Source organism: Lissotriton helveticus, chromosome 3_1, assembly GCF_964261635.1.
Source record: "Lissotriton helveticus chromosome 3_1, aLisHel1.1, whole genome shotgun sequence".
Classification (NCBI taxonomy): domain Eukaryota; kingdom Metazoa; phylum Chordata; class Amphibia; order Caudata; family Salamandridae; genus Lissotriton; species Lissotriton helveticus.
Genome location: NC_136061.1, coordinates 938,007,889 through 938,022,469, shown reverse-complemented (window position 1 = coordinate 938,022,469; position 14,581 = coordinate 938,007,889). Strand labels below are relative to the sequence as shown.

At 45.8% G+C, this 14,581-nt stretch overlaps 1 protein-coding gene across 2 annotated transcripts in view; it reads right to left on the bottom strand.

The window, feature by feature from the left end:
* The window catches only part of LOC144823108 (6-pyruvoyl tetrahydrobiopterin synthase-like), an 82,713-nt gene that overhangs the window by 48,481 nt on the left and 19,651 nt on the right, over positions 1-14,581 (bottom strand). Inside the window, exon 1 of one of the 2 annotated variants that reach the window (XM_078681289.1) lies at positions 5,201-5,733. The exons of the other annotated variant lie outside the window; for it this stretch is intronic. Coding sequence (XP_078537415.1) covers positions 5,201-5,316 — 116 coding nt within the window. The 5' untranslated portion in view covers positions 5,317-5,733. Of the gene's footprint in view, positions 1-5,200; positions 5,734-14,581 lie in introns of those variants that run through there. 2 annotated transcript variants of the gene reach the window in all.

Genomic DNA, 14,581 nt, shown 5'->3' with positions numbered 1-14,581 from the left:
CTTTTTGACTGGTATTGCAAGGGAGTTACCAGCTTAGCTGTAAAACATGTGCTTTTAAAGGACAGTTATCGAAAAGATTACACTATGATAGAAAACATTGCACTAGGTACAGTCTGTGTATTATTAATATCTATATGTTGAAAGCACATTTTTTTATCTTAAACCTTTTTGTGGATTTTTTTAAAATAATGAATAGTCCCAGTGCTTTCTGTCACAGACTGAGACCTCTTAGCACTAAATATATGCAAGTCACTATTCTCCACTGCTACAACCACAATTCAATTCTGTGGCTCTCTGGTTACACACAGTGACCTCTGCAGTGCATTAACTAATAGAGGTTTCATAAAGTATGATACTGCATTTTCCACTGATTAACTTAAATTGCATGTATTTAGCATTTAAGTTGTGCGTTATTTTATATGTAGTTACCTGAAGTTGAAAGTCCTTAAAGTTATAGAATATTTCGGTTTCTTAAGCCACGCATTTGACCCCGCCCCCATGCTTACTCACCCCACCCCATTGCACAGCATCACAGTTCCCATGCCTTTTTTTTATTTCTCGCCTAGCGTTGCTGCGCACATGCGTAGCTCACTCGGAGAGATTTATTGCTAATGAGGAGTTTCAGTAGAGGACTTGAAGCCCCGCCCCTCATTTCCATTGGCCGGTGTCACTGTTTATGCTAAACTGTGGCCTGCCATTGGAAATGAGGGTTTTTGGTTGCCACCCTTTAGCCTGCGATCCGGACTGGCTCGCCTGCTTCACGGCTGTCGTGAAGCTTTTTCTTATCTTTATGGGGCCAAACACATGGCCCCATAAAGATAAGAGATCCCCATGCTCCGGCTGCAGCGCGGTTCTCTTTCACTTTCGGTACCGCGCTTGTTACTTGTAAAATGGCGATAGCTTGTTTTATTGGCTGCCTTGCATTAGAGACTAAACACACGCTTATTATTGGTTGGGAAAATACTTTACAGTAGCTCGTTGGCTCTATGAGCTCGGAAACTGCACGTGCCCCCGTGGCGCTGACTTGAGCTGCTGCACGTCCCGCCGACTGTCAGTAGGCGAGTCTAGTAATGATAGCACAGATATGCTGATTTTTCGAGGGGAGTGTAAATCTACTCCTCCATTTCAATGAGCCGGTGCCACTGGCAGCCGGAAGTTTCCCATTGCCCGGTTGCACAGGATTGGTGGTAGTATGTCAACTGTTCCCTAAGGCGGGCTGAAGTCTGAGCATCGACTCCGTGCCGCAGCAGGTTCCTTGGTACGTTCTGCTGGGAAGAGTCACCCGGTCTGTACTTGCGTTAAGAGCGCGTCACCTTGTGCGGGACCCCTTCTGACTATTAGTTCCTCCCGCTGCTCCGGAGCACCGCAGCTTTCAACCCGGGCCTAGGCCCCACCCTGTACCACGGTTGCAGAGAACCCCTTCTTTGCGCAGGGCTCAGGCTGATCTCTGCCGTTCCTGCTTGGATGACAAATCTGGCTCACCTGCAACTCTCTCCTCTGGCCTGCACCTCCATAAGATTGAGGTGAGTGGTGTTCTACCTGCAGAGGGCCGCTGTAGTTGCCCGTCGCTTCACAGAAGCAGGGCTGAACTCAGCATCCACTGCTTGCCGTTCCTGTTGTGCTCCCTGATTGCCCACCCACCGCCACCCGTCTACTTCGCCCGGCTGCTCTTGTGCTTTCTTCCCACTGAGTCTTTGGTTCTGCATTTTTGTGTTGCTGTTGCCCTCTGACAGATGATCTGCTCCGCAGGGGGTGGGATTGGACTGCCTCTGGTCCTACTGCATGTGTGTGAAAGCTTCCCACTGATTTCTGTGCCTCCTGTGGTAGGGCTATGTGGATACTAGGGTCCTCACACACTGCCCTGGTGTGTTGCTGAGATGCTAAAGACTCTGTGCACACTGCTCTGCAGTGGTGGTGTGGCCTTTATTAGTGCTCATGGAGACTAATTTGGTCGGGTCTCTACATCAACCCATCCCTGGAGGAGGGAAAATTGGTTGGACTTCAGACAGTTCCACACCCACCTTTTCTCTGAGGTAACAGCATGTGGACTCACTCAGCTCCCACTACTCCGCAGGGGCGGTTCTGGGCTCCACACCCACCATTGTGTGGGCTGGTTATTGAACTCTAACCTGCACTCTACACAGCCAAGTATGGGTCAAGGTTAGCTATCAGATAGCTTCCGATTAAACTCCTTGACTGCCTTATTAAAATGAGTGTGTAGCCAGGCCGCTCTCATGACGTGTATATATATCATGCGTACAAGCCACAAATGTAAATGGACATGTCTTGCTAATGTTTGCGCAGTCAAAGGGTTTATACTTATTCAGTGGACTGGGGGGTCGTTAATGGTACATCGTTTAATACAGCCCATTGACAAATACACTGATAAAGATGGGGCATTGACACCCATGCTTTTGAAAATGTTTTCATTTGTGAACGCTCTCATGCTTTCTCCAACTAAAATGTATACCTTGAAGAAAAAAAAGTAAGTAAATACTTCTATGTTGGTGGAGTTAATATTGTGGGCATTACCAACCCATATTTCCTAGGTCTGTGCTTTTTCCTTAAATAAAGCTTAAGTTCCAATTGCCATTACAGGTAAGGGGTGTCCCGTTACGAGTTTGTGGACCTGGGTAGCATTCAATATAGAAGAACAATGGTACTCAAACCAAACATTTCACAATATCGGAATTAATCCAAAAATCTAAATGTTTGAGCAACAACCAATCCGCGCTCCTCAAGGGTAAAATACTTTAATACAATCTTTTCTTATAATATGCATGAAAGGATGTGCAGAGATATAAACTTCATATGTAACAAAACCAAATGTATTTACATAAATGAAATTTAATCGCTATACATTTGGTGGTTGCTCCAGAGGGGGGAACGTGCAAGGAAAGTGGTGCTCGAAAGTAAGTAAGTGGGGGAACTAATTCCCAAGGTGACGAATAGAAAAAGGTTGAAGTTTTTGTGTGAGATTGATCATACGTATCAATCTAGCTGTCCTGTCCCAATTGCTATTTTACAGGGTCTATTTACAATGGTTACTACAATCACAGATTGTAATCATCTGTGGCACGTGGCAGTGGTAAGAGAATGGGTCCAGGTACATGAATGGTTGTCGACGTTTCGACTTGACTTGTGGCATGTAGGATGTTTAAGCCTTGCCTGCGAATCTTCCTCAGGACGAGATGGGTGGGGAAGGCGGTGGAAGGGAGCAACGAACCCCTGGTAGAATGTACTTTATCCGCTCCAATCCATGTGCGTATAGTGCTGTGTTTCTTGGCTCAAAACGACATAGACGGAAGCCCATCCAGGGTCAGTCCGCTAATGCAACACAATTGGATATTTTTCTGGTGCTCACCGGCATCCGTTCGGTAACAGAGACGGATTTGGGATTAATTCCGATATTGTGAAATGTTTGGTTTGAGGACCATTGTTCTTCTATATTAAGTTCCAATTGCAGTATTTAAAGCACTAATATACTTTTGGCAGTCCTTGCTGCCCCCCCCTTACATATTGTAAATGGTGTGCACCGAATTTTAAACACTTGCTTTTTGCTACACAATCAAAAGCTCTGTTATTCAAATACTGTCTGGTATTTCGAGCAAACAGTGTCAGACAAATATTCTGTTCACCTGTCCTAAACAAGCATTAAAATGCAATAGGTGTCGCCTTTTATTAAGTTAAAGCCATTTGCTTTGCTATATAATACCATTAGCAAAGCAAATGGCTTTAACTTAATCAAAGGCGAGATCTATTACATTTTCAATGCTTGCTCTTAAAGCACTTCGACCACAGTTCAAAGCCTAACTCCCACTGTAACCCCTCACACAAGAACCTTACTTCACAATCACACTCTAGCCCTACCTGGCCATCCAAGATTTCACCTCAAACTTACAAACCAATAAAGAGAGGCTTCCTGCTTACAAATGCTAGCCTGCTTCTTTTTCAGATACATATAGCGTGAACTCGACCCAAAGGTATTGGAGCACTTTACATGAGCACCGGTTACGTTACACAAGGTCACATTCATTTTTTTGTAGGCACGGGGAGATTAACTGATTCGCCCAGAATCATAGGATGTGGAGTTGACCCCGAGGCTCGAACCTTAGTTTCCCAACTCCAAGGGCGGGAGGCTTGTCGTGAGACCAGGGCTTTAAGTGGGCCAGGTCTCAAGGGGTCTGAGCACTGGCAGTTTTTTAAAGGGGGCCTCGAAACAGGTCTCTATCGGGCTCTGTTTTGAGCCCTGGCACAGGCGGTCCGTTTTTTTTCCAGACTGCAGTGAAAACTGCTGTCACTGTAGTCCGGAAAAAAAGTGCCAGGGTGCAAAATAGCCCGGTAGAGACCAGTTTCGAGACAGCAGGCACATCAATGTGCGCTCCCCACACTGCTCACTTGTGGAGAAGTTACGGCATAACGTCATGCCAGGTATTGCCCCTTGGCCGCGGCGGTAATTTCGCTGGGGAAGGGGGTGGGGGTCGCCCGGCACCGCCATGCTTGTGATGGAACTACTCCGCCATGGGCCGGCTGTGCTTATGACGGAGTGGTTCCGTCACAAGCATGGAAGGGGTTAAAGAGTAATTTTCTTTCTGGATTTCCCTTCTCTTTCTGAAACGCAAGAGCAGCAACATTGTGGTAGGGTCACCGGGGCTTTAATTGGGAGCTTTTTCAATATTATATGTTACAAGCCATAGTTGCAGCTTATTTATCGTATGCAACTAATAACCATTGACAAAGCCAATAGTACTTACTTGCTGTAGGTATGATGTTACTTGTTGTATCACATATCTGATGCAATGACAGAAAACAGCAAAATACAAATCGAGTGGCAAACTATGCTAAACACAGATTTTTAGCGTGGTTTAAAGCCACGCCCCTAATTACATTGGCCACGCCCCTTCGAGAGACCCCCCACAGTTTTATTATCCCACTTAAGGCCCTGCGTGAGACCACATCCTCTCCCAAAGCCTTGCCCTTTCACTCTCAACAGCTAACTAGATGCGATATTTTGCTGGCAAAGCAGGAAGTTGGCCAGCGGATATACAATAGTCTGCTCCCTCTTAAGCAGGGCTGCGCACGTTTCCCAGTGACGCTCTCACCATCACCCGTTATTCGCCTCCCGCTGTCAGGCGCCCAGGGAGATGCAATGTGCCCGCCACCTCTCCACCAGCGATGCCCAGGGGTGCTCGCGCCTCACCTGTGCAGTCTGTGCGCGGCGCTAAAGGAGGCAGAGCGACAGATGCGGATGATCCGGGGTCGAGCCGAGCCCTGGGGGTCCCCCGGCATGGCTGAAGCGGCGCGAGGAAGCAGCATCCAATATTTGGTCCGGTGTTGTGAAAGGAGCTTGAGTTCATGGTGGGGGAGGAGTCCCGGTGGGAGCCTATGGGCGGCCGGGAAGAGGCTGGGCGAGATTAAATGGCGAGCAAGCCAGCCAAGCAGACGCTTCAGAGCCCTTTCGCCCAACTTTCAACGCCAGCTTGAGCTTGATCCTCAGCCCGTGTCTTCTGTAGGCGCCTGACAGTATGCCTCCGCCATGGAACAAACCCCCTCCCCTCCCAGGTGTTAGTGGCAGTTAACACACTCAAGTGTGCGGTATTCTTGCACGCGTCCCAACCGTCATCTTTTTAACGCGTCTATATGTGTCCCTTTTTACTTCCTTTTAGAAGTCTAACAACACTTTATAGCCACATTTAGATCCTTTCTGCATCCTCGTCCCGTGCACCTTGCTCCTGTTTCCGATTCGCAGGTCTTTAAACAAGGATCGTGTGATGTGTCCTGGTATCACCACGGGCTGCCTTACGCAATACATGACATTGCAGAGTGCACTTTATAACATGTTCTCATCGATGTCTGAGAGGAAGATCTGTTTGTTCGGCTCATGGCCACCATACTTGAAGGCCACTACTCTCCTCCATCATTGATTATTAGTGTATTAATACACTGTCGTTATACACACAGGGCTGGCTTTAGCGCTGGTGGCGTCCCGTGCGACAAACTTTTTTGCTCTCTCCCCCCCATAGCTACCTTCTCCACGAATTCCCTCACTTCTACGCGCCACCAGTGCCCCTCATATCTACATAGTTGTTCTCCCACATGCATGTAATTTATTTTTACAGCGCTACTAATATAAGTGTAGGGTGCCGTAGCACTTTTACATCACACAAACAGATTATACCAGGGCTCGAGTCGGGGTACCACGCGGGTGGACGGCGTCCCCCCACTTATTTTACCGGGGGTCGCTGTCCCCCCTGCAAAACAGCTGGACTTCACTCTTAGGCCTGTCTGGGACGAGGAGCTCGGCACCTTCCGTGACGGCACTTCCTGTCGTGACGTCACTTCCGGTGACAGCGTCCCCCCACTTCTTTTATAACTACTTGTGCCCTGGATTATACAGAGACAACGAATCATACGTGTGTAAAGCGGTCTATAGGAAATGTTACATAAAATATTGAGGATTACGAGGGGTAGAAATCGCATGTCATCCCAGTGGCGTAAAGAAACTTGAGCAAAGCACCTAGGGGGTCCCTCACCCACGCTCCAGACCCAGTCAGGAGCTATCAGCCACCACCATTGCACAGTGCTGGAGGGGTCCCCCTCTAGTTCGGACCCCCTGCACCGCATCGGCTTTTGTTACGCCAATGTGTCATCCATTCTAGTAAGCAATATATTTTAAGTGTATTTGGTATTGGGGTGACCAACTGGCAAGGGTGCAAATTCAGGACACTAAGTGTAAAAATTCAGGACACAGGGTCAAAATTCAGGACAAAACTTCAGGACAAAAGGTACGTTTTACAGACACATCACTACCATTGTGAGATGTAAAGCGGCACGCATAGGATGTAGCTAATTGTGACCTGCAGTACTGGACTAGAGTGCAGTCCTCCGAGGGGCCATCTTTATGTGTCAGATCGCTTCAAGCATTCCATTTCTGTTCAGCTGGTGATGACTGATTTAGGAGCTGGTACAGTACTGAGTGACGGATAAGATCCACAGCGGACACATCTTGTGTGAGGGTAAGAAAAAGGAGTTCTTATAAATCAGCCTGCATGAGCTATAATTTGCTGCACACTGTCGAGTGTTGTGGTATTATTGTGGTAATTAGTAGGTACATTTGCGCGATTTCACGGGATAGGAAGTAAGTACTCTATGTTTGTGAAAACGGACAAAGCCAGTCCAAGGAACGGCGATATTTGAAACTATTTACGAACTCGAAGGTCTTATTGATATTGACCTAACAAACATTGTATGTATTCATCATTTTACAGCAGTGTGTCCGATAAGTGAAATTGACCCCCCAGCGAGACCATGAAGTGTCATTTTTCGCTTCAATAAGTAACTATTGGAGACCTTTATTATTTTTCTGTGTACCTGTTATATGTTATGTATGTCAAGTGTTTTGGTCACATCAAGTCCTGTCTTGTTTAATTGTGTGAATTCACGAACAAACACCACAATTTTTTGGACTAATTTTGGTAAGCCTGCACGCGCCATTATGGTGCAAACCATCTTTCTAAGCACAGAATGCGAGCGGCATGCGAATATACTATGTGTGCCTTCCCACAGGGAAGGTTTGTTATTAATAATATGCTTTCTTTTTCAGCACCTTCTAGTAAAGAGGAACGTATGTATTTTTAATATAAATGCATGCTAAAATCACCTTTTTATTGTTGTAAATTCACTGTTCCCATAAATGGGATTTAGGAGTGGCATATGCAGGGCTGGTCCCTGCATGGTCCCGAAGAGATGCTAGGGGTAGCATGAAACATGTCGACCATATCGATCACTGAGTCAATCACATTATAGGTTGCCCTACAGTGACATTAACCCCACTTTTAATATACCTGCATAGGAGCTCAATAAAACAGTTAGGCCCACTAAGCATGGTATTTTTAAATACTCACACACACCCACTCCACCACTTTTTCTGCACCACACATAGTCATTCACACTTAAGTGCTCCTGCGTAGTTCGTGAGTCGCAGCACGCCCCTTTTCGTAGAGAACTGGGATGGCCCCAATGATGAAGCATGTCACCGTGGGGAAACCCCGGTGTGTGAGGGGACACTAGAAAGAAATTTTTCTTTCTAGACGGTACACTGATTCAAAGCAATCATACACCTGTAGCTGAGCTAGGTCCAAGGGTCCTACAAGTAGGATCCACACTGTTTTGTGGTATTATTGTGGACCAGAATGGTTAGATAGATTACTATATAAAGGCCTGGCTAGTAGCTAGCAATACATCAGCCTTCCTTATTTTACCTGTATATTTGAAATAGTATACTGCTTGGGCTGTTATATTTCTGTGAGCTGTAAACTGCAGATTCGAGCTGATGCACAGAAGTGTGCTACAGACTAAAAACTGTATACACTGTTAAGGCATAATTGTGTTGCAGAAGGAGGCACTGTCTTTTACATACAGAACATTTTCCATAAAAAGGAAGCAAAGTTCCAACATGCAGGTTCACTGATATAGCTATATTGCGCACAAATACTAATGTGCTGAAATGTGGTTTCAGCAAATATGTATCATTTGCACATCATCAAGTAAAGTGTCTTAATTATTTTGATCCTATTAAAACTGTTTCCAGCACACTTCTGAATTACAAACAAGTGGTCCATTTGTGGTTTCCTAACTGCTGATATGTTTGGAAACATTTGCACAGTACATTTGCAGATATTCAAAAGTTCTGTGTTACAAACAAACTAACAGCTTACTGCCTATGTTTTTGCCAAGAAAATTTGGGAAAACATGATGCATTCTACAACACATTTGTCAATATATATAAATTGTATTAGCTTCTAAAGCATAGTAAATGATGACTTCACTGTGCACCAGGATACGACCATCTTTGATGGGGCTCTCAATGATTCCCTTACTATCACCAACAGTGCCTCTATCTCACATGTATTTTATTTGTTTTATAGCGCATCTCATCCCAGTGTAGGGTGCCAGAGCACTTTACATCACATACATATACAGAGACAATTAATTATACATGTGTAAAACAGTGTATAGAAAATGTTGCATATGGCAATGGGGACTACAAGGTTTAGGATGCACGACACCCATACTAGTAAGCATTTTGTAAGAGTGCTTGGTCTGGAGAAGCACCGACTCAGCATTCAGAACATAACGCAGTGGTTAGCGTTGACTTTAATGATGAGAATATATTACTACCCAAACAAACCTTTTTAACAACATCGGGATAATGAAAAACTGAGAAGAAAACATACCTTTGTAACCTGTACCATACAGCTTGCATACAGCTCTTTGATGGCAGTTCATAGCTCACTGTGCTAGATTACATATGTAACTTATGAACTGCACAGTAACAATAGCATCTCCGTGACAAAAGCATTAACCCACTGAGCTCTGCACATAAAATACTTTTCTTTGATATGCATGGTACACATTCTTTGCAGCAGGCATATTAACCCTCTGTGCTACCTTAGATAATTCAAAACTGCTACTAAACAAAACTCACAGCTCTCCCCAGCAGGTACATTAGCCACCAGAGTTATCGTGACACTTTTATTGTTGCTTGAAAACTGCTGGATATACAAAGGACTTTGCTGTGCCAGCCCCAGTAACAAATCTGGACCCCACCACCCACCCATCCAGTCGCCCTGGGAAATGCTCGGTGTCTGGAACGGCCAGTCTGGCCTTGCTACCACCCTCCAATGGTGCCCCTCATCTTCACATAGACCCTCTCTCATGTGTATTTCATTTATTGTACAGTGCTACTCATCCGAAGTATGTATTGCAGGGTGTCGAAAGGTGTTACATCACACATATTATATAGAGACAATGACTCATGAATGTGAAAGTATGTGTATAGGAAATGTTACTTAAGACAGTGAGGGCTACAAGGTGTAAGAGTCAGATGTCATCCATATTGGTAGGCAGTGGCGTAACGTGGCCAAGGTCAGAGAGGCTGTTGCCCCGGTGGCAATATTCTTAAGGGTGCACATAAAAAATAAATTAAAAAAAATAGTGGTGGAAGGGACTCAAGTCACGTCAGTGCTGTTGTCTGCAAGTGCAGATTATGTTGTCTTGCCCGCCTTTCCCCACAGAAGAGCTGCACAGAGCTGTGCTCTCATACATCTCTCATAGCCTCGGAGCCAGTGTGGGGGCTGCTCGCGCTGTTTCCTGGTGGCATGAGATCAGCGCCGCACAGTGGCACAACAGCGGTACATCTCTTGTGGTACCACAGTGCCGTACAAGGAATTCTTTTCTACTTTCGGGCAGGCAGAAGGAGCATTTCAAGCCAGAGTTCCTGATGTCATGTGTCAGTTTGGGATGGAGGGTTGAGTCACCCGGGGGGGTGTCATTCATTCTTTCTTTCATCCATCATTCAGTCTTTCACCATTCATTGTGTCCTTCCATCTGTGTGCCCATCCACATCCAAACCTATTCAACCATTTCCAAACCTATCCATCATCTATCCCTCCATCCATCATTTCACTCATCCATCCCGCCTTCCATTCTTGCACTCATCCATCTATCCTTTCACCCCATCCATCCTTTCACTCATCCATCCACACTTCCATCCATTCACTCATCCATCCAACCATTTACCCTTTCACCCATCCTTTCACTTACTCATTCCTCCATCCATTCACCCAGTCACTCAGCCGTACATTTGTCCATTAATTCACCATGTTACCCATCCATCCATACTTTCTTCCAGCACTTCACCCTCCCTTTCACTCATCTATGCATTATTTCACTCATCCATCCTTGCATCCTTCTTTTCACTCATCCCTACCATTCACCCAACCATCCTGACAATCACCCAACCATCCTGTCAATCATTCATCCATACTTTCACTCATCCATCCATCCTCCCTTCTCTCTCCATTCCCCTTTCCCTTAGCCATCCCTTCACCCATCCATACACCCACCCATCCATCCACTTATGAATCATCCATCCATTGGCCATATCACTCATCCATCCTTTCACTCATCCATCCTCTCTCATCCATCCATCCACCCTTTCACTCATCCATTCATGCTTTTGCCCATCTACCTTCCCTTTCACTCACTCATCTATCCTTATATCCACCCTTTCCTTCGTCCATCTATCCATTCACCCTATCCCTTATCAATCCATTCATCTTTTCCCTCATCCATTCACTTGCCCATCATTCACCCTTTTGCTCACCCAGCCACCCTTTTACCCATCCATCCATCCATCCATCCATCCACCCTTTTACCCATACATCCACCATTCCACCCTTACATCTATTTAGTTACCCTTTCTTTCATCCATCCTTCCACTCACTCATCCTTTCTCTCATTGTCCTCCCATTCACCCTTTCACTCATCCTTCACTATCCATCCAGCCATTCACCAATTACTTACTCATCCACCTTTTCAAATTAATTTTTAGTTGAGCCTTTGCAGAGTTGCAGACAGAAGAGGCCCATCAAGAATTTTACGCTTGCTGTAGTTCCTAAAGCAAGGGGTGGGGTTGGGTGGGGGAGGGTTCACTATGCCCCTGCATATAGGCAATCTGAAAACGTCAAAGTCATGAGTGATGCGCAGTGCCAGGACATGAGGTGACTGTGGCATGGTGTTGTTTCCAGACCTTTAAGTGGGTTGAAAAAACTTGGGGGTCTCTCCAATGGGCGTGTCTGATGTAATTAAGGGCGTGGCTTAAAACCCAAAAGCTAAAAATCTGTGCTTAGCATAGTGTGCTGCCTGACTGATATTCTGCTACTTCTTATTGCATCCAGATATATAATACATTACATCGACAACAAGCCAGGACTATTGGCTTTGTCAATGGTTGTTAGTTGCATAAAATAAAATAGAAGCAACTATGGTTTCGTTGTATATAATATTGAAAATGCTCATGTTCTAAAATGATGAGACTGGGAAATAATTATACCTCCTTCTTTTTAACTTATTTCGCTGGCTTATTTTAATGAACTGGATTCTGTATACCCTTCCATCTGGTGAGGTGCAGCATTTTTCTGTATAAACTGTTAAAATAGAATGCCCTGCCCTAGACCGAGGCAGGAGGAGGCCCACAACATGCTTTAAAAGCCCAGACTGGTCCATTGTCATTCTGTATGTGACAATCAGCCGACAGACAGAATGACAATGGGCGGGGTGGGGCTGCTCTTGAACTCAGAGAATGAGAGCGAGGCGGCCCCATCAGGAGCTGAGGCTTCTCGCAGGGGAACAGCACAGTTCCCCAATGCCCGAAATTACGGATAAAAGGCGTCCGTAAAAGGGAACATCACAGAAAACGGATGTGGGAGCAAAATTACGGGCGGTCCGAGAAAATTTACGGACGGTTATTCACCCTATTTGGTATGGAGAAGCACAAACTCAGGATGTAAAACTTATTACGGCGGTTGGGGTTGGGGTTGGGGTTGGCGCTACTAATAATGTATTTCCTCCCAAAAGAATCCTTTTTAGCAGCATTAGGATAATGAAAGACTGGGAAAAAAACGTTCTTTTACCTCACAGTTTGCATGCAGCTCTTTGATGACAGTTCATAGCTCACTGTGCTATTTTAGGATTGTTACTTATGAACTGTAAGTACTAAAAGCATTCCTGTGATAAAAATCCACTGAGCGATCCACATAAAATACAGTTCTGTGATTTGCATGGTACATGTACTTTGCAGCAGGCATATTAACCTTCTGCACTACTTTATGATGAGCCAAAACTGCCACTAGACAAAAACTCTGATCTCTCCCCTACAGGAACATTAATCAGCAGAGTTACCTTGACATTTTGACTGCTGCCCAGTCCTTAATTTATAAAAATAAATAAATAATGCCCAGGACCCTTCTCAGGAGGCCACTGCAGTTTGCTTCACCACATTGTCACTGCACTTACACTACTACCAATCACACTAAAGTGTGAAAATGCAGTCTATTCATGGCCGGCAAAGCTTTAAGAATGTCTTGGTTGTCAGGTATTAGTTGTCAAGTCTCGCCTGGCATTAGCAGCGCGCATGCGTTGCTCTCGCCTTTTGCTATTGATACAAACTATTGATTCCAAACTTACTTAAAGGCACGCCCTCGTTTTCAATTGGCGCACGTTATAGTTTGTTAAACGCTGACACATGATTGAAAACTGGGCTTTCAGGTTACCGTCTTGTCTGCTTTTAGGCCGGCCCACGTGGACAAGCCCCCCCCCCCCCGCCATCTTGTTTTGCTTGTGCCAATAGCTTTGTATTGTCATGGCAACCAAGCTCAGACGTACCATCTTGTTTTAATTAGCAGGGCATTGGCACGCAGTGTGCCAGATGGTTGGCAGGCTGGCTGCATTCCAGCTTCAGGTTACTTCTTTCATTGGCTTGGAAAGCGCCTCTTTATCACCTTGTGCGCACTCTGTTTAAGTTTTATTTTCATGCTACACGGACAGAAGTGCACAGGCCTCGAAGCCGGGCCCGACTCTACTGAAAGCGGGACTCAAGATGACTGCGCACTTCCCTCTGCTCCACCTCCCACCGCTCTCACAATCACTCCAACTCCAACTGCCCACAAGAAACAAGCACTGGCAAAGGTAAATCTACTATCGGGGGACTCAAGATTACCCCGCACTGCCCTCAGCTCCACCTCCCGCCCCTTTCACAATCACTTCAATTCAAGGTGGCCACCAGAAACAAGCATTGGCAAAGACAAATCTACTACCGGGGGGGGGGGGCTCGAGATCACCCCGCCCTACCCGCAGCTCCACTGCTCTCACCAAGACTCCAACTCCAGGCTTCCACCAGAAACAAGCACTGGCAAAGGCAAATCTACTACTGGGGGACTCTAAATCACTGCGCACTTCCCTCTGCTCCACCTCCCACCGCTCTCACAATCATTCTAACTCCAGGTGCCCACAAGAAACAAGCATTGGCAAAGACATTGCTGGACCCCATCATCCAGGATCCTGGCACTCACCCAGGGCCTGCCCTCGCAGCACACTGGATGTGCAGAGCAGGTGGGCTGTGCGACAGTTCTGACCATCAGTGCGTTCTAGAGAGCAGTCACTCTTGTGGGTACAGCACATCATATTCATGTGCTTGCAAGATAGTCAGTCTGTCATCTTTTCAGCATATTGTGATCTGTACAAAGTTCCTCTTCCAGAGCCCCAACTTCCATGTCCTTAGTCAAGTCATCTTTTTTGGGAGAATCCGGACGCATCCAGTTTATTGCCATTTTTCTCTTGCCAAGAGCAGTGTAATAGGCGCCCTCTACAATGATGGGATCTGGAGAAATAGCCTGATGCAATACATCTCTTCAATGTCCAATGTTTTTATTCATACATACGAAGTGCGACAGAAACGGGGTAGATGCAGTTGAGCCCCAGCAAGCACGCCTTTGGAGACAGCATAACCAGACTGTTCGCCACATGCTCATACAGTAACCTGGGAATAGCGGAGGTAATCTAGTACTCAGAAGTCTAAAATTGGGAAGTTCAGGAAGATGCCTTTGTGGCATTATTACATTTATGGCACTTATTAATCCTATTTTGGTCAATTGTATGTTGGTGCTGAGAGTGAAACACTCAAGCTATCCTACTTGCGCTGGGACCTTCCACTTGCTAGTGTTACACATTGAACTGCAAC